This window comes from Anomaloglossus baeobatrachus, chromosome 1 (genome assembly GCF_048569485.1).
Source record: "Anomaloglossus baeobatrachus isolate aAnoBae1 chromosome 1, aAnoBae1.hap1, whole genome shotgun sequence".
NCBI classification, from domain to species: domain Eukaryota; kingdom Metazoa; phylum Chordata; class Amphibia; order Anura; family Aromobatidae; genus Anomaloglossus; species Anomaloglossus baeobatrachus.
In genome coordinates this window covers 799,198,966-799,224,948 of record NC_134353.1, presented here as the reverse complement: position 1 = coordinate 799,224,948, position 25,983 = coordinate 799,198,966, and the positions used below count along the sequence as shown (strand labels likewise).

The 25,983-nt window shown below is 40.2% G+C and overlaps 1 protein-coding gene across 1 annotated transcript in view; it reads right to left on the bottom strand.

The window, feature by feature from the left end:
* Positions 1 to 25,983, bottom strand: part of EPB41L4A (erythrocyte membrane protein band 4.1 like 4A) — a 386,643-nt gene that overhangs the window by 218,537 nt on the left and 142,123 nt on the right. Inside the window, exons 4-6 of the mRNA XM_075325013.1 lie at positions 22,316 to 22,394; positions 14,298 to 14,395; positions 763 to 883 (exon numbers count right to left, since the gene is read on the bottom strand). Of these exons, the coding sequence (XP_075181128.1) occupies positions 763 to 883; positions 14,298 to 14,395; positions 22,316 to 22,394 (298 nt within the window). The remainder of the gene's footprint in view (positions 1 to 762; positions 884 to 14,297; positions 14,396 to 22,315; positions 22,395 to 25,983) is intronic.

Genomic DNA, 25,983 nt, shown 5'->3' with positions numbered 1-25,983 from the left:
GTAGTAAATTTGGGGGCAATAACCTTTGCTCCTAATAAAAATGTGTCAACATATTAACACGTTTTATACACATTCTTGTCAGAGACCAATAAATCTAAAAAGTCAACTTGTTAGATCTGTTATATGGGCGACATTCAGGTCAGGGTGCCAAGGTTACACTGAAGTCATCACTTGTCAACAAAGGGGAATCCTGGAAGAACAGGATCAAAAAAGAAGGCACTCTACTAGGAAGTCCAAGTCATGCAGGCCAGCTGGTAACGGAAAACTTTCAATTTAAGTCTTTCCTATATATCCTTCACAACTTAAAAGGGTTTTTCTGATTTCAGAAAAAAACCTCTCTATGGACTATAGTCTTGTTTACAAAAACAAACTGTGCTGCACTCACTCTCATCTGGTCCAGCTCTGAGTCTCAGTCAGTGCTCTCAGTGTTTAATACTGTCTGCAGCGCTAACGTTACATCGACAGCACTGCAGCCAATTAGTGAGCTCAGCGGATTTGTCTGAGTAGACGCATTAGATAATCAGAACCACTGAGCTCAATGACTGGCTGCAGCCCTGTTGATGTGGCATCAGCGCTGTAGACAATAACAGTCACCACGACCAGCAGTAGTTACTCAGCATTGGATCCCGGACTAGAGTAAGGCCCAGTTTGTTTGTTTTTTCTTTTTACACAACCTGCACCCGGGTACAGGGGTTTACAGGAAGCAGAAAATCTCTTTATTGGATAATATTAATGAAAATCACACACAATAGGAAAACTTACATCAGTGTTTTATGTATACGTTCAATGGCTTCTTCCAGGTCTTCCTTCTGGTCAGGCACAAAACGATATTCTGATACGTAACCAGCAAGGTTCTTATATGGATCATAGTCACCAAGTTCCGCTGCAAAAGACAGAAGCCATTAACAATTATAACATCATACTAACAGTCATCTTAATTTTGCAAACGAGGTGGAATTCAGATACGGAAAAAGGCAAACCGAGAAAAAAGAAGAAAGAGCCTTATGAACTTTGTGCAATATACAATACATTCTGTCTGTTAGCAAGCGTCATTGTCATAGAGGCCTGTCCCATGTCAGCATCTAAGGATTGGGATGCACAGGCACATCTCTTTCTTGCGATTTGTTGGGAGATCTGCATAATGTCAAGTTGATTTCACTAGACCTCAGTGTAACTAGGCTCATCAGTACAGCTGGAACCTTAAAATTCCCAAGCATAATAATCATCATCATTCATCATCATAATCAATCATCATCATCTTTTCCGAGAAAAACACACTTTACAAGCTGCTGGGACCAAGCAGCATGGCAGACTAGTCGGGCAGACGGGTCCCCAGCGGCTTTTTCCACCCACTTGGCTGAAGTTACAGGTCCACCTGACCATCAAGTCTCCCATGCGGCTCTTTCCCTGGATACTTTTAAAGTATGTTTTTCTCTGACACCGCAAGATTTTCCAGGTCAAAATTCCATAGCTGAAATCGTGCATCCAATGTCTAATACATGCTGCCCGTAGATTGGGCAGTATATATTAGCTGTCGGGTTCTTTTGAAATATACGGTGCAAAAAAGGCAATTTTAATGCTTGTCAACTTTTTTGTACATTTGCATCCATCTGTATAAAGTTCTCAATCTTCTCTTCTATTAAAAAGGAGATAAAACATGTATACATTTAACATATGCAAATGTAAAGTAATAGATCTGCATTGCTCAGCCATTCACTAAAATATACGTCACCCATATGTTTTCTTTTGAAAACAGAAGATCATTGAATACTGCATTATTCTGTCCTCCAAAAGTTAAGTGTGCAGACACAGAAATTGAAGAACCCATGTGCAGGACTTGTGTCTATATTCCCCACCGCTGAATCAGTCAGTCAGGCTTCCCCCCATGTAAACACAAGCACATTTATATTTCACAAAAAGCAAATACGTAAAAGCGGTTGTTCCCTTTCAGATAACGTATGCCCCTGACTGCAGTTTGTTAAAGGGAATCTGTCAGCAGGTTTTTGCTATGTAATCTGAAGGCAACATACTGTAGGGGTTAAAACACAAATTTCACAATTTTCAAATTTCACAAAGGGTAAAAACACAAATGTGATACGTCACTCATCAAGCTGCATGCTCTTGTTTACTTGCAATGATTGTTTTAGCACTGGGAGCTCATCATTGCTTGAACTACATCAGCTACATCAGCAAATGACACCTAGTCCAACCATGCCCCCTTCTTTGATAAGCAGCTCACCGTCAATAGACATTGTACATATGGTAGAGAGCCAAATGTGGGCACTTAATATATTTAAGAACTCTGAATCCCAGTAAACTAAGCGATACATTGTGGCATTCAGGGTCTCTGTTCTTACATCATTCAGCTCTCAGATGTAGCAAAAACATGTTGACAGATTCCCTTTAAAAAAATAACAAACCAAGCTCACCGATTAGATGCTGCGCTTTCAAGGGGATATCCACAGAATATTCTATAAAGTATAGTAAATGTGGATCCTACCAATGGAACCTGCATCAGTTTGGAGAACACAGAGCTTATCATATGCTGCTGCCAGTGTAGAGGTGGTTTAAATGCTCATACAAGCGACTGAAACTTCTGATCACCTTTCTATTCTCATTGGCCAGCAACTAGGCCTCACTCTGAATCCAGACGCACGTACCATTGGTAGGATCCACGTGTACTATGCATTCATGGCCTGATCGGTAGATTTACCCTAATTATACAAAATGGGAATACCCCTTAAAAGGGAACATGTCAACAGATTTGGCGACTATAAGCTGCGGCCACCACCACTGAGCTCTTATGTGCATGCATTCCAGAATACTGTATATAAGAGCCAAGGCCATGCTGTATAATGTAAAAAACACTTTTATAATACTTACCGGGGGGGGGCGTCCGGTCCGATGGGTGTCGCTGCTCTCTGGTCCGACGCCTCCTCTCTTCTGCGATCTCTGTCCTCCATCTATCCAGCCCAGGTTGGCATTCTGGTCCTGAGCAGGCGCACTTTGATCTGCTGTGCTGAGGGCAGATGAAAGTACCGTAATGCGCAGGTGCAAGGAAAGGTTAAAGACCGCCCGCACATGCGCACGACAATACTTTGATCTGCAATGAGCAGGGCAGATAAAAGTGCACTTGCGCAGGACCTCAATGCTGGCTAGTGTGCATGACATAGGGGACACACCATACACACGGGCCTTAGTAGTAGGATTACGATCGCCGCAGAAAAGGCATTGGACCAGAGGGCAGCAACACCCATTGGACGGGACCGCCCCCCTAGGTGAGTATTTTAAAAATGTTTTTTAAGTTATACACAGCGGCCTAGGCTCTTATTTACAGTGTTCTAGAATACTGTATATAAGAGCTCAGTAATGGTGGCTGCAGCTTATAGTTGCCAAATCTGGTGCCGGGTTCCCTTTAAATTACAATCATGTAGCACTGCTAATTAAGTTTCCATTCTTAGACTACATTCAAATACTGGGCCATCTTGCTTTTTTACTCGGATTTCTTTTTGTTACAAGCACAATGATAAAAATGATTTTAAAAGTGTTAAAAACCTGCAACACAGGAATTTATTATTTTATTTACTTATATAGAGCAATTAATTCCACAGCGATTTACAGATATTGTCATTATTGTCCCCATTGGGGCTCACAATCTGCATTCCCTACCAGTTTGTCTTTGGAGTGTGGGAGGAAACTGGAGTACACGTAGAAAACCCACACAAACACGGGGAGAACATATATCCTTGTACATGTTGTATTTGGTGGGATTTGAACTCAAGACCCCAGTGTTGCAAAGCAACAATGCTAACCACTGAGCCACCGTGCTGCCCGAACATTCTTAGGCCATATATACACATTGGATTCTTAATGCGCTTTTTGGCCCAATTATCTGAAGACAAATTTTTAGCTGGAATTACACAGATTGATGATAGCGATGATGTTGAACACACATAAGAGGCAAAAAGTGTATTAAAAAGCAAAAAAACACAGGCTATATGTTTGAGGTGGAGTTTCAGAAATTTCCATTGACTTACAATTGATATTTGGCAGATAAATCATATCTGTAGAGAATATGGGTATTGATAAATTTAACAAATTTCATATAATTCATAGGTAACTGTGCCAAATACATAATACTTTGATATAACATTTCCATAAAAGGAAATATAAATAGGACAAGTAAACGACTCCAGACCACGAGCTTTTCCTCTGGGAAATCGGCCCTAAAACCTATTTCAATAAAAAGATAGAGCAAAGCATTTTAAATGCATTTGTAAATGTTAGCTTGAGAGGACACACAATAGTGAAGCTTATCACTACTTTCTGGAAGGACATTAATAAGAAATATATATATATTAGTGGAAGGTGCTGTATGTATTTTTCTATCTCCGGCTAGATTTACTCTATCTTGGGGATTGACATTTTAGCATATGTTTGGAGGGAAAGGACTTGAAGGTTGTTTGTGAGAGATAAAAACTCAACTTCAAAGTGCTATTTATTGTAAGAAAAGCTTTTTCAATTCAAGAGAGTTAACAGCAGAACATTATTATACCGGAGCCTCTATGGCAAAGGAGAAAAGAGAAACTTTCCAACACACCGAAGCTTCTCCTGAAGGGGCCTTCTTCTCGACAGAAAGCCAAATGAGCTTTTCTGAGGAAAGGACACAAAAATAATGATAAACAAGAAAAGCGTTTAATCCTTTCTGCTAAAAAAAAAAAGCTGCTTATTTGTGTATGTGCGGGGATTCTTATGTATCCACTTCTAGGATCCAGACTCTTTCAACCCAACTGTGTTTTCATCTCCTTCAGCCTATAGAAATCTGTCATTATTTCTTATCTGATGCAGGGCTGTGCTAACCCCATTGACATTCCTCACATTCAGCTCCCTTCATCCATCCGGCAACACTATAATGGTGGAAGATCGGATTAGACTGGGTATTAGAAAGTTAATAGAAACCTAAAAAGTGGGACTAAAAAAAGGCCCCATCATCAGTAACATTTGGGAAGAATCAAGTGGAATATATAATTTTCCATTTTCCATCAAAAATAATCCGAAATTATCAAAAATAATTATAAGTAAAAATGTGAAATAACATTTAGGAATCTTGTGGATTTCGAGTAAAAGCTGAGAGGAAGCATTGAGCAAAATAATCGTTACTTGTCTATTAAGCCCTCGTCGGTCCAGTGCCACCTTTCTACTGTTACTTATTTGCAGGGCTGCAGCACTGACTTCATGTTTAAGACACAAGACCCCTACAGTCAGTTATTGGCCACAGAAGTCATGTGGGGATAGATAAGTGTGTCGCCTAGAGCTATGGGGTACTCGATCCTGGGCGGAGTACTGCTGGGGAGATGTCACTTGGTGGCCATTGCCCGGTTCCGTGTCCCTGGGGATGTTTTTTAAAAGGGATAATATTTACAGGGGAGATGAAATAAAAGATTTTGTCATGACGCCATCTGTGGTGTGTGGCCAGGTAGGGGCCACTGCTGCAGGGTTCTTGTCACTGGGGGTCGATTTTGATTGCAGCCAAGTTTAAGTCACTCCCCACAGGCGGAGTGGGTGCCCCGGGAGGATGGCCAGCTGGCTGTTTTGGGCCGTGGGCGGCGGATGGCGTCGCCGGTAAATAATGGAAATGAGGCAAGAGCTCCGGTTCAGATGTTTACTCATTGGTTAGGAGATTGCCCAAGAGTGTCCTGGTTCACTGCTGGTAAGTCTCTGGTTATCTGGTGCAAGTTCCAGGCGGCTACCAGTGTCAGTGTAAATATCCTGTTTGTCCTTGCTATCAAGCGACTGTCAGAAGGAACCTGGGCTGAGCTCCAGCTCACAGACTACAGGCTCCACAACGGCAAGATAAGCTGTGCGTCCCACCAGCACTGGTGCCTTCCTGCACCCAGTGTCGTCTCAGGAGACTCTCCTCCAGCAAAGCTCACTATGTGTCATGGCTACCTCCTCTTATACCCCATGTGGCACCCGCCCCCCAGTGGTTGTCCCGGTGACCGGTAAGTCCCATGCTACTGGATGGCTGACTCTTCCTGCCCACCCCAGTCCACTCCATCCTGTGGGGAAGGCACCTAACTGCATGTGAAATGTGTGTCTGGTGTGAGCACCGACAATCTACCTGTCACTTACCCCAGATAGATACTACTCCTTAACTCAGTTGCAGTACCCTGTAGTGACCAGAGCTCCAGGGGCGCTACATTAGACCACTATAACTTGTATTTGGTTGCAGTGGTCGTGTTTTGTTGGAAGGAGCAGCTAACATGTGGCTTCAACAAGCAAGTAATACAACAAGCTTTATTCTCACGTTATGCATTTTGACTCTGTTGTGCTCCATGTTGGGCTTTGCAGTTGACCTAGTGTAATCCCCTGTGAGTATCTGTCCAGGCTTATAAAAGTTCACCAAAAATATCCACCTCTGCCTCGGTATTAAAACTTCAGTGTTGTTATTCTCTGGGTTGCTCTATACCCCTTGACCTGCTCAGCTGCTGTGTTTAGTTTCCTAGGTATCTCCCGCCTGCGCACGGCTTCCAGCATCCCACCTGCGCATGGCTTCCAGCATCCCACCTGACTATAGTTTCCTGCATCCTGCCTACAGTTTCCAACATCACGCCTGCCTGCGATCTCCAGGATATCTCCAGCTTGCCTACAGTTTCCAGCATCCCGACGGCCTACAGTTTCCAGCATCCCTCTTGCCTGCGATCTCCAGGACATCTCCAGCTTGCTTGGAGTTACCAGAATTCCAGCTGCCTGTCTCTGGACATCTTGTGTCTACCTGTTGTTTCCAGTAGAGATGAGTGAACCTGATATTCAGTCTTTGGTTTTTGGGCCAAACAACGACTTTGAAAAAAAGAAAAAAAACATTTTGGGTGCATTACATATGCTGACCACTTGCGAGTATCGCTGTGCTCGGGTACACTCGGTGCTCAGTGCAATGCGGGCTGCTTGCAGTGTTTGATCAGCTTGTACTGGGAGTAACAACAGCGTGATCAAATGTAGTGGAAAAAATGAATTAATGCTAGAACAATGACACTACATATTAATCTGTTTAAACTATAGAGAACATTATATTATATGAGGTTGTGCAATATTCTATTATAATTTTATGGGGTTTTTTATGATACAAATATTGGGCTTGTTATGTCACTTTGACTTGTCTGAAGGTCGTAGATAATTTCCTATTTTATTATACCTGATGAAGGGGTCTTTTTGACCTTGAAACGGAAGTTAAATATTTTAAATTTAATTTTCCTTGGATCCCTATCTCCCTGGCAGCGCTCATGTAACCCTTTTTTTTTTTTTGCTTCACACTGTCGGAATGTACTATGGGGCATCCTAAAGTGTGTGGGGGAATGTACTACACAGCACGTGGGGCATCATACTGCGTGGAGGTGAATATGGAGATCTCATACTTTGTGTTGGAGTCTGTGGACAAATCATACTTTGTTGGTGGGCAGAATACTGTGTGGGGCAGAATGTACTGTAGGGACATCATAACGTGTGTGGGGGCCTCTGTGGGAATCATACTGTGTGGGTGGGGACTGTTGGGGGTGTAAGAGCGATATTGTATTCTGTGGGAACATAAATGGGCTTCATTGGGAGCAATATTGTGTGTGGGCACATATAAGAAGAAGTGGCATTATAGTGCAAAAAATATATACCGCAAAGCAGTATGTGTCCTCTTTTCTGACTTTGAAAGTGGGACATATGTCTATAAGTAGTAAGAATTCAGAAACTGCAATATGTATTTACTCCTACTTCTCTCCAAAGTCGACAGTTTGTGCATATATCAGAAATACAGCAGTTCTACATAATAAAGATTCAATATTAAAATATTCTGAAGGGGAAGTACGGTAAATACTTCTCCGCAGCAATGAATCAATGGAAAGTACAGAACAGGCTCTTATGTTACAAAGGATATGTATCGTACACAATAAAACAAGGAAGGACTAGACCTAATATATCTATGCGTGTGGACATTTGTGAGGCGTCCCTTGAATCTTTGGCAGGTGGTTAAGATTAAATCATACAGTTTTAATTGTTCTTTTAGCGACAACAGAATAATCTTACCAGGAAGACCGACAGGTACAAAATAAATTATCTACTTTTACAGAACTGAATTTAAGGTTTTGCTTACACTGGTGTGCAACTCGAACGAGTGCAATGCGGGAAAAAAGGTATTACACTCGCACCAATGTTATTCTATGAGGCTGTGCAGATCTGTGATTGTTTTTCTCAGCTGTATTTGTCGTGAGGGGAAGAAAAAAAAATCAAGCATGCTGCAAGTGAAAGCATATATCAGATGACACTCACCTATTTAAAGAGGTATTCCCATTTCCCAAATCCTATACCAATATGTATTACGTGTAGTAATAATACCATGTTTCCCCAAAAATAAGACCATGCATTATATTATTTTTGGCACCAAAAGATGTGCTAGGGCTTATTTTCAGGGGATGTCTTATATTTTGTATTAGTGGCAGTCATTTTGTCTCCAGTTAATGAAAAATAAATATTCACTCCTCTTCCTGCCCATAATTCCGTCCACACTTCTGCCAGCATCAGTGACTGGAACTTGAGTTAATGAAAAATGAATATTCGCCTCCTTCCCCACCCATCCCTCTGTGCCAGGTGTCAAAGATTCACTCAGACTGCCGTATTACTGCCCTAGGGTTGCAGTGCAATGCTCGCACTAGATGGCGGGTCTTCTGACCCTAGCGTGTCAGCGTGTATTTCTTTGCAGTGGACACGCTCAGGTGAGGAGAGCAGATGGCCAGTCCGAGCATTGTGCTGTGATCCTCCGGCAGTAATATGTGAATCACTGACATCCGGCACAAAGGGATGTGCCGGTAAGGAGGCGAATATTCATTTTTCCATTAACACAAGTTCCAGTCACTGACACCAACACAGGGGTGGACAGGGGAAGGGAGTGAATATTAATTTTTTCCTACTACATATTGGAATAGGATCTAGGTGATGGGAATAACCCTCCAAGTTCTTGGTTGAGAAGAAAAAAAAAGAAATCAGAATCCACATGGCAAATTCATTACCATTCTGCAGCATAGGACACTGTAAATGATTGTAGAATAAAAGTTGCGGTTTATTTTTCAGCATTGCATACAGATACTAGGGGAGAAAAAAAATTGCACACTCGTATTGCACTTGCATTCCATACAGAATACCAACTTTTCTAGATGAGAATGGGACCGATTGATTTTATACACCAGTGTGAGAAAACCATTAAAGTGACTTAATATTCTCTGGCTTAGATTGCAAGTTGTAATTGGAAGAAATACATTTTGTGTATGATTACAGGTGTGTATATTGCAGGAAAGTCGACAGGACAATTATAAGAACGGCTCCTCCTGTCTTGGCAGGTGTTCTATAATTTTGTCAGAAAGACAGAGAAATGTAAACAATTGTCAAAAAGTCACATTTCTTCCTAGAACAACAGCAGTCACATTGATATACTGCACAGACATTTTTTGCCTTCGGCAGGTATACATGTGAAGATACAGCTGGGAAAATATTCTGACTAAATATATGTTCTTTCATACATTTTTCACAACATGAACTCATAAGAAAAGCTTAGTTGCACATAAATACTATAAATTTTATCAATTTATTATAAATGGAAGTAATTAAAAACGAAAATATTGGGAAACCAAGAGATGACATTTCTTTAAACACAACCTGTTATCAGATTCAAGGTGCCTGAACAATGGTTAGCAAGAATCAAACACTGGCTGCATGACTGCAATCATGAAGGATTTACTATATAATGTTGCTGCATATTTATTTTTTATTATTTTTTTTTACAGCTAACAATTTAAAAATCCGGTTTGGGTTAAAAAGCCAATTTTGGATTGTCTCTGATGACTAGTCCCTTGAACACCCTGATTCCTTTGACTGATAAGCCTCTCCCTATGTACACACCTAGAAAGGGACCTGTCAATCAACAAAGGAGGGGCGGGGAGAAGCCAACTGGGGGCCGCATCAGACTAGTCAGCCAAGACACACACTCCATAGATTGTTTTTGAAAGTGGGTTTACTCTAAAAGGTCTGCAATTACTACAAGAATATCATCCTGTAAAGAACAATATTATATACAGTTCGATCAAGAAATATTTGGACAGTGACACATCTTGGTATTTTAGCTGCTTACCAAAACATATTCAAGACACCGTTATATAGTCAATATGGGCTTAAAGTGCAGACTCTCAGCTTTAATTTGAGGGTATTCCCATCTTAATTGGAGTACAGGTTTAGGAAATACAGTTCTGTAATACCGGTATATAGCTGCCTTTTTTCACGGGCCCAAAAGGTAATCAGACAATTATCTCAAAAGCTATTTAATGGGCTGCATAGGCTATTCCCTCATGACGCCATCATCAATTAAGCAAGGAAAATTCTGGAGCCGATTCCAGGTGTGGCATTTCCATTTAGAAACTGTTTTGCTGTGAACCAAAAACATGCGGTCAAAAGAGCTCTCAATGGGCTAAAAAAAAAAAAACAAAAAAAAAAAACAAACCCAAACAAACAAGAACGCATTGGTGAGCTTGGAAACTTAAAAAACCCCGAATATCCAAGGAAGACAACAGTGGTGAATGATCACAGATTCCTTTCCATGGTGAAGAAAAACCTCTTCACAACATCTACCCAAATGATGAGCACTCTCCAGAAAGATGTTTCCTTATTTAAAGAGAAGACTTCATGAGAGCAAATACAGAGGGTTCACCACAAAGTTCAAATCATTAAGCAGCCTTAAAAATAGAAAGGCCCGATTATACTTTGCCAAACAAACATCTAAAGAAGCCAATCCAGTTCTGGAAATACATTGAGTATGTGACTGAGGACAGAAGCGGTTATGATTCAGGGATCGAGGAGGATCAAAAAAATGAAGAATCACAAATAGTAACAGAGTGGCTAGAACCTTAACGGATTGCAGACCTAATCCTGACACACAACTAGAAGTAGCCATGGGACAAGCCTACGTTGACCTAGTTGTCTCGACACAGCTGGAGAATTAAATATTCTCACAGATAGAAATATGAGAAAGCTAATCTGCCTTGGAGTAGTCCCCAAAGATAGATAGATAGCCCCCCACATGTAAAGGCTACGGTGATATAGAAAAACACAATACAAAGCCAGAAAAGACAGATTCAGCAAGAGTGAGGCCCAAACTATCTTTATAGAAAAGGATAGGAAGGAGCACTGTCTGCAACCGTAAAAAAAAACCCTAATAAATACCAGCACTTCAGATATGGAAAAATCCTGAGGTCACACAACCTCTCCCCCACTGAATCAGCACTCAAATGTTACTGGGATCCAAAAACACTAATACTGATGAGGGACTGAATTAATACCAAGCATGACAAACACAATACCTTGCAGAATCATGGCACTAAGTATACAGACACACCCAGCAGGGAATAATCCTATTCCACCAAGAATGCCACACAGAAAAAAATAGAAATCAAGCATTAGTATTAAAGCAGAAAAAAAAAAAACCAAGAAAGTGGAAAGCAAACAGCAGAGATACAAGGACCACTTATCCGAGAAGAGTTCTGGTTGTGAGCAGGGCTAGTTACAGAATGTCCTTAACACACAGAAAACCATTGCGCACAGGAAAGAAACAAGAGAAAACTACTCAGTTATATAGTCCCAATCTGACCCTGATTGCCAGTCCTCTGCAGGTGTGAGTCTTTCATTCCACAAATCAACTGCACCACCAGCACGGACCACAAGAGGGAGCCCCAAACTGGAAAACGTATTCACAACAGAAGCAGCTGGATGATTTCTGAAATGTACAGGGCTATAATTTCTGCACAGATTCAACCAAATGAACCAATGTTGAGTGGACAGCTCTTCACAGTACAGATGGACAATGACCCAAAACATCCTGCAAAAGCCACACGGGAGTTTAAAAGCAAAAAAAAAAAAAAAAAATCAAATAATCTGCAATGACAGAGTCAATCATCAGAATTCAAACCTATCAAGCATGCATTTTGCATGCTTGAGACAAAACTTAAAGCAGAAAGACCCACAAACAAGCAGCAACTGAAGTCAGCTACAGTAAAGGCCGGCAAAAAAAAAATGATAAAAAAAAAAAAAATCACACAGCGTTTGGTGACGTCTATGGCTTCCAAACTTCAGGCATCCATTGCCTGAAAAGGATTTACTGCAAAGTATTAAAAAAAAAACAACATTTTGGTACTTTATGTGTGGTCACCGGAGTTGTAGGAGTTCGTTATTAATTAATTATTGATTGATGCTATTAATGGTACCACGATGCTACTTTTCCATTTATGTATGTCAATATTTAGAATTGCTTTTTGAAAATCAATAAAATGTTAAATATTAAAAATAAACATTTTGCTTATGGGAAAGTTAATTTGTCTAATTACTTATGAGCCCTTGAAATGAGGAGGCTTTGTAGAAAAATAGCTCCAATTGCTAAACGTTTCACAGAACATTTTCATTCAACCCCTTTAAATAAACCCAAAAGTCTATACTTCAATCGCATATCAATTGTTTTATCTGAAAGGGAATCTGTCAGCAGGTTTTTGCGATGTAATCTGGAGATAGAAGGTTGCAGCGGTTAAAACACAGATTTCAGGTATGCGTCTCTTACCAAGCTCCAATGCTTTTACCTACTTTCAATGATTGTGTTAGCACTCGAAGATTAATATTGCTTGGACTATAACAATGCATCCCTGGTACTTCGAACCCCCCCCCCCCCCCCGCCTCTGATAAGAAGCTCACAGTCTACAGACTATGTACATGGAAAGCCTGGTGTGGGTAGCTTTCTATGCTCTGCTGCATGCTAAATCTAAAAGCTAAGACTGTCAGAACTGCTGCATACAGTAAACTAAGTGATACATTGTTGGATTCATGGTCTCTGCTTACATCATGCTGCTCTCAGATGAAGTAGCAAAAGCTAGTTGAAAAATTTCGCTTAAATTCACAATGGAGTCATGCCGAAATCAAATGACAAACATTCGGTTACTCTTCAAATATTTGTGGACCTGTGTGTGAATATTGTATACACACACACACATACACACAGCTAGTTTTTCCTTTGATATCCACAGGGCAGGCGCAACAGTGGGAAGAGCCAGGATAATGCCACTGTAAGGCTGCAGCATCAACCACTGGTTCTGAACCTCATGGATTTTGGAACTCAAGGGATATCACAAATGAGAAAAAAAAAAAGTATTGTGGTTTTGTCTGCCCACTGCTGATTGATATAGGTGTCCAGAAACGGAGTAAGGAAAACGTTTTATTTGAACTATGTGTTTCAGAGTTAATTCAAAGTATATATTAGAACAGACACCGGATCATGTTCATAACCTATTCATAACAGATTTTAACAGCTAATCAGTCATGAATCCTACCGGATTTTTAAATTGTCCACCCTAGCACCTTAGGGGTAATCGGAACCATTGAAAACACACAGTAGAAAACTAAAAGATTTTCCTACAAAATTGAATCCTAATACAGATTCTAAACTAATCTAAATGCTTTTTATATAAATATTTTAGATTACATGTTCGTTTTATTTGTTTTCCTTTTTCATATATCCTTTTTGTATAATGTAGTGTAAGTTGTGTTCCTAATTGATTAATAGGTGATAAATGCGTCATATTTGACCCCTTTAAAGGGGAGTGATAACCTTTTTGTATATTTTACCTGAAGAAGGAGATGAACTGACTCCGAAACGCATTGTTTTTAATAAATTTGTTGCACTCCAATACCAGTGATATCCTTAGCAGCATCCAAACACCACCACCGAGATTCCTCTCCATTACCTTGCCTTTCTTTCTCTACCTTGCTAGGAGTGAGTGCAGCGGCTGGAGCTGCAGCCTGTTAGTATTTGCAACTAAATGTATATCGGAGTTGTGCCGCACAGAACTCATCCAGGTGAGCGGTTCACATCCTATCACTTCAATTGTTGTGCGTTTTTATCTCCTCTTTTTGTTTTTTCTTTTTTCCCTCTGCAGGACACTTTCTGCTTATGATTAGTCAAGGTCACGCAAAAGAAAACTAATGACCTCAGAGAAGAATCTCTGCTAATGCGTCCTTGTCCTTAGTGAGAATTAGACTTTAAACTTTACACTTTACAAATTAATGTTTCTACAATGGAGATGAAAAGTATAAAAGACGTTTTATTCGGCTCTGCACTCCACTATTCCATGTTGTGGCCAATTTTAAATGCTCAAACTGGTTAAAAGGTTCTCTTCAAAGGCAGATAAACGTTACATGTTCTCAGCAGCGCAAATGATTTTCATACTTACATTGTATACCATAGGCCCCAAGCTGCGCAGCAATGTTAAAAGGACAAGGCAAACGACCTTGCAAAACATCCTGTTTCACTTGCAGAAAGAATTGATACCTAAAGCAACAAATACAAATTTATAACAGATCAGCGATTTTGTTATTTTAGTTTAAAAAAAAAGTCAAGAATAAACACAAACAACAATATAATGGCCATACAAAAGAGCATAAAAGCCATAAATCAAAAGTCCATATCAAACATTAGGCTCAAAGGAGAATGTGGGATAGAGGTAAAGATTTTATACAAGGTGCATTTTATTATGCAGCCTAGCAATATGTTCAGAAATATGAATTACAGTGTGAGAAGTGTAGAAGCCATCAGATAGTGATAGATGAAACCTCTATTTACAGTCATAGTGACCAGGAAGAATACTTTTCAATTTCTTTCAAGGACTTTAAAGCCAAGTTCTCACAATAAGTATTTGTGCTTTTTTGATGCTGTGTATTTTTTACTAGACCGCAGCTAAGTGAATATTACTGAATAACAGCCATCATCAGGCGGGAAAGATGCGTGTTCGGTTCCGAGCCTGCATCAAAGACCAGGAGCTGGCAAATGATGAATTGGAATGTGATGTCGGTAAGAGGTTAAGCAATGTGCTTCTGTCAGTATTTGAAGAAGCAACCTGGTGATTCTTTTGGATATAGTTTGTGGAAAAATAATTAGTAGCAAAAACTGAGGGTGTAAAGGTACATCCATGACACACATTTGTTTAACGAGAAATTGGACCTCTGTCAAAAGGGTTTAATCCGGAGGCAGTTCAGCATGGATAGTGCCTTATCACTGTACGTTTTCTCCTTTTATAAATTCAATAAAGATAAAGTTTAAAAAAGTAATCAGTCCTAAAATATGTGAAAAATGGAGGCCTCCTGAGGACATACCGTCAACATAGAGGAGAAACAGATGAGTCCAGTTTACTTAAAAACTTATTGTGTGATACCAGAAATCTAGAATTTTGTATTGGCTCCCTTTCTATGTAATGCAAGATGTAGTCTTAGCTGCTCTAGTCCAAAAAGATCTCTATTCGGTACCGTTTAAAGTTTTACCCAGGTGTTCCTCCCATTTGAGCATATAAGAGTGCCTAGTCAAGGAGGGTGTATTGGGATTTTGTGAGATATTGAAGATATCTGATATTAAACCTCTCATTGATGGGAAATTTCTACACAGACTTTCAAAGGATGTTGGCATTGAGACCTACAAACTATGAAAGAAGGATGAGGAAAAGTGTCTTAATCTTAACACCTTCACCCCCAGGCAATTTTCAGTTCTTCGTTTTTTGCTCCTATTCTTCTGAGAGCTGCAACTTTTTTATTTTTCCATCTATATTCTCATATGTGGGCTTATTTTTTTGCGGGACAAGTTGTAATTTTGAATGAAGCCATTCATTTTAACATATAGTGTACTGAAAAACGGATAAAAAAATCCAAAGTACGGTGAAATTGCAAAAAAAGTGCAATTGCACGATTGTTTTGGGGGTATTTTATTCACAATGTCCACTATATGGTAAAACTGATGTGTGGGTGTGATGCCTCAGATCGGTACGGGTTCGTAGACACCAAGCATGTATAGGTTTACTTTTATCTAAGCGGTTAAAAAAAAAAAAAAAAAACAGGTTTGTAGAAAAAAGAAAAAAAAAAAGAGAGAGAGTAGTTCATTTGGCGCCATTTTCTGAGACCCGTAGTGTTCTCATTATTCAGGATCTGGGGCTTAGTGATAGCTTATTTTCTGCATCTTGAGCTGACGTTTTTTATTATACCATTTTTGTGTGGATGCTACGTTTTGATCTCTCATTGCATATTTTTAAAAAAATTGCAGAAACCAAAAAACGTAATTTTTGCGTTTGGAATTTTTTTTCTCGACACACCGTGTACCGATCAGATTAACTGATTATATATTTTGATAGATCGGGCATTTCTTAATGCGGCTATACCAAATATGTGTATATGGGGTTTTTTAACGGTTTTATTTGCAAATGGGGGGCGATTTGAACTTTTAGGTGTTTGTAATTTTTTCATATTTTTGAAAACACTTTTTTTATTTTTTAGTTATTTTACTAGTCACCCTAGGGCACTTTATGGATCCACTGTCTGATCGCTTGTGTATTTCTGTTGATCAGAGCTGCAAAGCTCTGATCAGTAAAGATGCACTGTTTCTTTAAAAGCCGCCGCTCTGTCCACTCATACAGGAAGAACGTCATGGTCGTGTCAGTGGTCATCACATGACCTCGAGTTACCAAGACAACCACCGGCTCCCTGTGATCACGTCACGAGGCCTCCAATGGCAGTGGCGAACAGAACAATCCAAGCCGCAGCCATTTAAATTGCGCTGTCACATCTTGACAGCGCAATCTATGTGTCAAGCAGGCGCAGGTGGATCACGGATCCACCAGTATCCATTAGCCCCATATGTCTGCTGTGGTGAGCCAGTGGTGATTACAGCGACACGACTGATGTCGTACCAGTATGTCATCCATCGTGAGGGGGTTAAGATTTCATTTTATATAAAGTGAAATAATGAAATTAAGCGAATAAAGAACTTTAACCTCTGAACCCCTGAGCCTATTTTCACCATGACCAGGCCAATTTTTTTTCAATTCTGACCAGTGTCACTTCAGGAGGTAATAACTCTGAAACGCTTCAACGGATCCCAGTGATTCTGAAAATGTTTTGGGTTTTCTTGACACATTGTATTTCAGGTTAGTGGTATAAATAGGTAGAATTTTCTTACATTTGTGAAACTATCGGAGTTTTGGACGACATTTTTTTTTTGCAATTATCAAACTTCTCATTTTTATGCCCTTAAACCAGAGTTACGTCACACAGAGCCTGGAGTAGGCAGGGTTAGTGTTCTAAGTTCTGCTACATCTAAGTACAACTACTGCACCCAGTAAACTAAGGGGTACTTTGCACACTACGACATCGCAAGCCGATGCTGCGATGCCGAGTGCGATAGTCCCCGCCCCTGTCGCAACTGCGATATGTGGTGATAGCTGGCGTAGCAAAAATTATCGCTACGCCAGCTTCACATGCACTCACCTTGCCCTGCGACGTCGCTCTGGCTGGCGACCCGCCTCCTTATTAAGGGGACGGGCCGTGCGGCGTCATAGTGATGTCACACGGCAAGCGGCCAATAGAAGCGGAGGGGCGGAGATGAGCAGGACGTAAACATCCCGCCCACCTCCTTCCTTCAGCATAGCCGACAGGAGCCGCGGTGAAGGAGGTAGGAGATGTTCCTCGCTCCTGCGACTTCACACACAGCGATGTGTGCTGCCGCAGGAACGAGGAATAACATCAGACTGTCGCAGCAAGGTAATTATGGTTTTCGCCGACGCTACACCGATGATACGATTACGACGCTTTTGCGCTCGTTAATCGTATCATCTAGGCTTTACACACTATGATGTCGGGAGCGACGCTGGAAGTGCGTCACTTTCGACATGACCCCACCGACATCGCACCTGCGATGTCGTAGTGTGCAAAATACCCCTAAGTGATACATCGATGCAATCAGGATTTATTATCCTACATTATGCTGCTCTCAGATGAGATAGCAAAAACCTGGTGACAGATTGCCTTTAGGGTACAGTTTCCCTAAACGACGTACCAGCAATTCCGACTTCGATATGACCTGGTCAGAATCGCTGGTGCGTCGCTATATGGTCGCTGGTGAGCTGTCAATCAGGCAGATCTCACCAGCGACCAGTGACCAGCAACCAGCGACTCGTGGAAACGATGCTGCGCTTGGTAACAAAGGTAAATATTAGGTAATTAAGCAAAATGCTTTGCTTGGTTACCCGATATTTACCCTGGTTACCAGTGCACACCGCTTAGCGCTGGCTTCCTGCACTCATAGCCAAGGTACACATTGGGTTACTAAGCAAAGCGCTTCGCTTAGTTACCCAACGTGTACTCTGGCTACGTGTGCAGGGAGCCACTACTGGTAGCCTGAGAGCGGCGTACGCTAGTAACCAAGGTAACTATCGGGTAACCAAGCAAAGCGCTTCGCCTAGTTACCCGATGTGTAACTTGGTTACCAGCGTACGCAGCTTCCAGACGCCGGCTCCCTGTTCCCTGCACATTCAGATCGTTGCTCTCTCACTGTCAAACACAGCGATGTGTGCTTCACAGCGGGAGAGCAACGAGCAAAAAATGAACCGGAGCAGTGTGTAATGATCAGCGATTTCACAGCAGGGGCCAGGTCGCTGCTTAGTGTCACACATAGCGAGATCGCTGATAAGGTCACTGGTACGTCACAAAACCTGTGACTCAGCAGCGATCTCGCTAGCGATCTTGCTATGTGAGAAGTACCCCTTAAGAAGGGCTATTGGTCTATAGCTCCTACAATGTAATCTGTCCTTACCCAGTTAAGGAATGAAGGATATGAATGATTGTTACAGAGTCAGGAATCATTGATCCATTTAGGAAGGAGTTAAAAAAAAACAGAAAAAGTGTTAATGTGGGTAGGAGTGCATTCTGGAAGGTCTTCTAGTATAGATAAAATAATCCATCAAGGCCTGGAGATTTTATATTTGGATGCAGTAATGTTATATCCTTAATTTTTCCTCCTGAGTGATTGAGCAACAACAATGCCTCTGAAGAGAGGAATGGTATTTGACAGGATTTTAAAAAAGATCCAATAAGTTTTTTTCTAGGTAGGGGATTAGAAGGGAGGATGGAAGAGAATGAGTAAAGTTGAGAAAAAATTAATGGAAAATATCTGCAATTTCCTTCGGGTCATGTGTTATTTGATTATTCTTACTATGTAGGGCATCGGGGATAGTCTGCTCCATATGATCTCTATGTTGCTCAACTAGAAATGTGTGTGGGGGGGGGGGGGTTTGTCAGCATTTTCATAATATTGTTGTGGAGTATAAAAAAGTTTGTCCACTCAATTGAAAGCTAGGGTTTTCAACTTGGCCGTAATGTCAATAAGTCTTTTAAGTCTTAATCGAGAAGGCCTAGGGATCCTGCCTACTTCAAGGAGTTATAATTCTGCAGTTAAGGCTTCATGTTTTATTTTATAATGTTTCTTGAATCTGGAGCCAATAGCTGTACAATGTCCACGAAAGACCACCTTGTGGACTTCCCATAGATTTGCTTCTCATGAAATTGAGCCAGGATGAAGTTCAAAGGTAGATTTTCAAATGTCGTTAAAGCTCTTCCCTGTTGCAGGTTTTTCTCAGACGATTCTCCACTGGCAAGAGTAGAGCTGCAGTTATTGATGTGTTTTACTTTTCTACCTAAAATTAAGGATCTAAATCAGAAAAAAAAATAATTTTCTCTTGTAAAAATCCCATTCTGGTTGTGTCTGAAGAAGCTTCCAAAAATGCACCAAATCTGTTCTGCTTTACCTGGCATCTCATTACTTAGTGTCTCATGAATTCGCAAAAATAAATCATTGCCTTCACTTAAAAGATAAAATATATTTAATTGAACAAAATCAGTAAGGTAGATGCTCTTACTTTACTGCACAGCAATGCTCAGGTATAGAGCAAACATAATATAATATTTAGAGGTTCTGGAATTATTGATGCCGCTAATATTTTATCATTGGTAAAATGAATGTATATAAAATTAATGGGCAGAGATAGTAACATTTGTATATTATAGCGCCCAGATGTTATTCATATTGTATTACCTGAAAGTATTCTTGTAGTTTCTAGTAACATGTACTTTATAAATCAGTATGTACTGGATTAAGGAATGGGTATCCAAAGAATAATAATACTTCTGTACAATACCTTTAAAGGGAATCTGTCAGTAGGCTCAACCCTCCTAAGCCGGCTATATGTATGGGCATGTACTTCATACAGTTGAATAAAATGATACCCTGATATCTGTGATCTGCGGTTTTATTCCTACATAGATTTTTCTTAATATGTAAATGAGCTGTTATGATCTATGGGCCAAACGTACAGTGGGGGGAAAAAGTATTTTGTCAGCCACTAATTTGGCAAGTTCTCCCACTTAAAAAGACGAGAGAGGCCTGTAATTGACATCATTTGTAGACCACAACTATGAAAGACAAAATGAGATAAAAAAAAAATCCAGAAAATCTCCTTATCTGATTTGGCAAGTTTTTTTTTTGCAAATTATGGTGGAAAATAAGTATTTAGCCATCTAAATACATGCAAGACTTCTGGCTCTCACAGACCTGTAACTTCTTCTTAAAGATGCTCCTCTGTCCTCCAATCATTACCTGTAGTAAGGGCACCTATTTGAACGTGTTAAAAGCATAAAAGACACCTGTCCACAACTCCAAACAGTCACACTCCAAACTCCACTATGGTGAAGACCAAAGAGCTGTCGAAGGACACCAGAAACAAAATTTTAGCCCTGAACCAGGCTGTGAAGACTGAATTTGCAATAGGCAAGCAGCTTGGTAAGATGAAATCAACTGTGGGAGCAATAATAAGAAAATGAAAGACATACAAGGCAACTGATAATCTCCCTCGATCTGTGGCTCCATGCAAGATCTCACCCCGTGGGGTCAAAATGATCACAAGAACGGTGAGCAAAAATTCCAGAACCACATGAGGGAACCTAGTGAATGACCTGCATAGAGCTTGGACCACAGTAACAAAGGATACCATCAGTAACACACTACGCCGCCAGGGACTCAGATCCTGCACTGCCAGTCGTTCCCCCTACTTAAGCCAGTACATGTCCAGGCCCGTCTGAAGCTAGAGAGCAATTGGATTATCCAGAAGAGTATTAGGAGAACGTCATATGGTCTGATGAAACCAAAGTAGAACTTTTTGGTAGAAACACAACTTGTTGTGTTTGGAAGAGACAGAATACTGAGTTGCATCCAAAGAACACCATACCTACTGTGAAGCGGGTGGCAACATCATGCTTTGGGGCTGTTTCTCTACAAAAGGGACCAGGACGACTGATCCGTGTACATGAAAGAATGAATGGGGCCATGTAACCTGAGATTTTCAGTGCAAACCTAATTCCATCAGCAAGGGCATTGAAGATGAAACACGCCTGGGTCTTTCAGCATGATAATGATCCCAAACACACCGCCAGGGCAGTGAAGGAATGGCTTTTTAAAAAGGATATGAAGATCCTAGAGTGGCCTAGCCAGTCTCCAGATCTCAACCCCATAGAAAACCTTTGGAGGGAGTTGAAAGTCCAGGGTGCCCAGCGAAAGGCCCAAAACATCACTGCTCTAGAGGAGATCTGCATGGAGGAATGGGCCAACATAACACCAACAGTGTGTGCCAACCTTGTGAAGACTTTCAGAAAACGTTTGACCTCTGTCATTGCCAACAAAGGATATATAACAAAATATTGAGATCAACTTTTGTTGTTGGCCATATACTTATGTTCCACCATAATTGTCAAAAAAAATGTTGCCAAATCAGACAAGGTGATTTTCTCGATTTGTTTTCTCATTTTGTCTCTCATAGTTGTGGTCTACTTATGATGTCAATTACAGGCCTCTCATCTTTTTAAGTGGGAGAACTTGCACAATTGGTGGCTGACTAAATACTTTTTTTCCCCACTGTAAATCTCCCTGAGAATCTGACTCCAGAGCTTATTTTATTTAACTAAAGAGGACATTACCAGTGTGAGACATGTAGATCAGGAGAGCAGACTATCAGTCACTACATGTCTCACACTGTTAACAACCCCTTTAATTTAGAATAAGCTCTGGAGACAGATTCTCAGGGAGCTCTGTATACGACACAGATCGTAGCAGCTAATTTACACATTTAAAAAAAACATGAATTGCTCTGAAATAAGACATCAAATGGCAGATATCAAGATATAATTTTATTCAGCTTGCTATGACCTGCATGATCATATAGACAGCTTAGAAGGGTTTATCCAACGGACACATGCCTTTTACTATTAAAAATTGGCATTAATTTCTTCTATATACCCTAATGTATGTATGTATTTATGTGACCTGTAAAAGTATGACTTTTGTGCTGAATGCCATCACACAAGCCACATATGCAGTATACCATACCTGGTTATCTCTTCCTTCAGTTTACATGGATCTTCCGCATAGAATTTAACCCCAAAATATAAAGTGTAAGGAGGTCCGGCTATGAAACAGAAAAGAGCAGAAGGAATTATGTACATGTATATATGTTTAAGATCATGAAAATATATATCATTAGAGATGAGCAGACCCGTGGAAGGTCGGTTCTGCAGGTTCAGCCAGATTTATGATAATGTTCAATTTCAGACCCGGACTTGACCAGAACCTCATTAAAAGTCACTGATTGGGCAGTTCGGCTCTCCGCCCACATATAGCCATAAACCGATCCCTTCCGGGGGGAGTGTTATCGGATGAGCACACTACATCCAGTCACGATGTTGTTAGATTGGCTTTGCACTGGGGCTAACACTGTAAGCGGTTCGCACTGGGCCGAGCACCGAGCATACCTGAGCACAGTGAGGTTCGATCTAGCGGTCAGCATACGTAAAGCACCCGAACTCTGAACTCAAACACTGATTTATTTTTTTTTGGAAAGTCTATGTTCGGTATGAGCACTGAACTTTCCTGTTTGTTGGGTCCGCTCATCTATTTATCATAGCAGCAGCAACTATAAAATAACTGTGAGAGAAATGCTCACGCCATCAGTTATCTCCTCCTGACCCCTCCATGCATGATGGATTTGGTTAAGCGCTCATGTGTTCTCGATAAATGCATTTTATCTTCCCTGAACAAAAAAAAAAAAGTGCAGTTGAAAATCCCCCAATTGCTGTTAAAGTAGGGTCAGGAGGAGATCCCCATCTCACACAAATCCGCAGGATTGGCTGCAATACATCCCATGTGTATGGCCAGCACATTATGCTAAATCTTAGTCTTATTTAAGCCATAATAGACAATGCAATAATTAGATCTGTGACACCGCATCAGGCATATCGCACGGACTCAAAGTTAAAGGGAAATCATCATCAGAAAAATTACCTGCTGTTTAACTTTTTTCAGCTTTTTTTTTTCCTTCCCTTATTCTAAGAGCAATAACTGTTTTATTTTTCCTTCGATATAGCCGTGTGATAGCTTGTTTATTGGCAGACAATTTGTACTTTTGAATGACATAATCCATTTTATAATATGATGTACTGGAGATTGTGCAGGTCAGTAGGATTACTCAGATATCAAGCATGTATAGTTTTTGTTTTATATAAGTGGTTGGAAAAAACTTGGAAATTTGTAAGAAAAACAATTTTGTGTTTATTGCCATTTTTTCAATAGCCATAACGTTCTCAAATTATAGAAATATGGAGCGGTCTGAGGACTTATTTTTGCATCCCTTTTTTTTCTGCTCTTGGAGTGGCCAAAAAACCTGCAATTATGGTGTTTGATTTTTTTTTCTTATTATGGCGTTTTTTTTATTTTAAGTTTTCAGTGTATTTGTTAATCCTCATAGGGGACTTAAACTTAGCATCATTTGATCACTTTTGCCATGTCTCCTATGAACGCCATCCATGGGTTGCATTTATAGGAGTACCATAATGACAAACTAAACATCAGTGCCCTGCGATAAAGTCGAGGCAACGCTGATGAGGGCACAGAACGGCACGCCCCCTGCCGGCCCACATTTAATGCTGCTTTCAAAGATGGACAGCGCCATTTAATTGCTGGCACCAGCGACTGTTTAGAGAAAGATTGGATCAAAATCAGGCTTTTGTTTTACAGGCATGTAAAAAAAAAAAAAACAACAATTGGCAAACTTTTTTTCACATATATATTTACATATCACGATCTGTATTAAAAATTAAAATAGAAATCTTGCAATTTTCCAATTGGTCACTGGGGCTTTTTTTTTTTCCTTTTCTTTTTTTTACACTGTAGCTTTCTATTGTTTTAGGAATTTCACATGTACATTAGCCACAACGGTTGAATCCCAACCCTATCTTTTGTATTAAAGTGTTTAATGAGCGTGTGCAAAGGTCATTGTGAAGAGAGGAGGGAGGAGGACCAGGGTCACTTATTGTGATTGTTGGATCCGGTATTATCTGCGGTGTATAAAGCGGTTACCTGTCATTGTAATCCTGACTATAATAATATGTACGCTTGATGTAAGCCTTTCCTGAAACGACAAATAAGTTCCAGTGGCCAGTGTAAAAATTGCAAGATTATAATTTTTTTTTTAATTTTTATTTTTAAAAAAAGATTGTAATATGAAAAAAATAAAAAACATTGGTAAACTAAAAAACCAACAAGTTATACAATAACCTGATTTAAACAATAGGTCATTTTCTGATGATGGCTTCCCTTTACTGATTAACTTTCAATGTACACAGTAATAATGAAATCATGGAAATTTAGAGAGATTGATTTCAGGCATCAGTTCTGGCTTTATAGGGGTTTTACACCTTTACAAATGAGTATCTCAAACATTACCTGTCATGTAAAATAACAAAATCAGACAGTATTTACAGTCCCTAGCTCCAATATTTCTCTCCGCTGCTGCTCTGGTCTCAGTGTTTTGGCTGACATTGACAGCTCACATCACTGCTGCAGCCAATCACTGAGCTCAGCAGCTCATACTCTCTACATCACCAGAGCCGCTGATCTCAGTGATGGGCTGCAGCAGTCATGTGATCTGTTGACATGACATCACCACTGCAGTCAAAACACTCAGACCAAAGCAATAACGAGGAGCCGATGCTGGATCCAGAATGGGGGAGAGGAGGAACTGTCTGATTTTGATACTTTACATCACAAGCTATGTTTGGGGTGCACTTTTCTAAAAGTGGAAATAACTTTTAGGCCAGAACGTATTTTAGCATCAAAGTGTTAACTAGTTGTTAGCGTTTATTCCTAGTTAGAAGTCCACATATATTGTAAAGGTGCACATGTATAGAAAAGAACTACTGATGGTTTGGGATGCCATACTAATTTTATATGTCTATGGTTTTCAACAATCTGTCTTCCACCTCACGCTCTGTCCTCTCCCTGAGTTTTCTTGGTGGCCCTACATTTGTTTTTTTCCTAGTTGAGATTCATCCATACATCCAAAGTAAAGCTTTTACATGGTGTTATCTGACCTCCTATAAGTTACAGTACTTATACTTACCAAGTGGCAGAATCTAAAAAATAATCTTGCATCAATGCTTTAAGGGCCCATGCAATGCTAACAATTCTCTTATATCATGTAACGGACAATGTTGTGAGCCTTCCAAGTTTTCAGGGATACAAATCTCATTTCCAACCACTGAATGGAATGGTCAGTGCTTGGATTCACCTATATTTCTGCATAGCTTTCTAATAAAATGAGGTCTAATTTTTATTATACTCAGATAAACACAAAATAATATGACACAAACAATTGTACTGTTCATGTATCCACATATCCACAATGCAAGGAGAAAAACTAAGTGAATCCATTAATTTATTAACCTGTAGATCCCTCTTTAGCAGCAATAACCTTGAAATGTTTTATTTTGTGCAGCTGCAATTAAAATTTGCATAATGTTGGAGAGGAATTTTTGATAATTTCCGTCTGTAAATGCATTTCACTTCATTAATATTTCTGGGATGCTTTCATGCAAAACACTTTCAGGTCACACCAGAGCATCTCAATAGAGTTAAGGTCAGGACTTGGACTTGACCATTCTAAACCATGAATCTTCCTCTGTCACCTATTTAGTTGAGTAATTATGTGCTTCGCGTTCTTG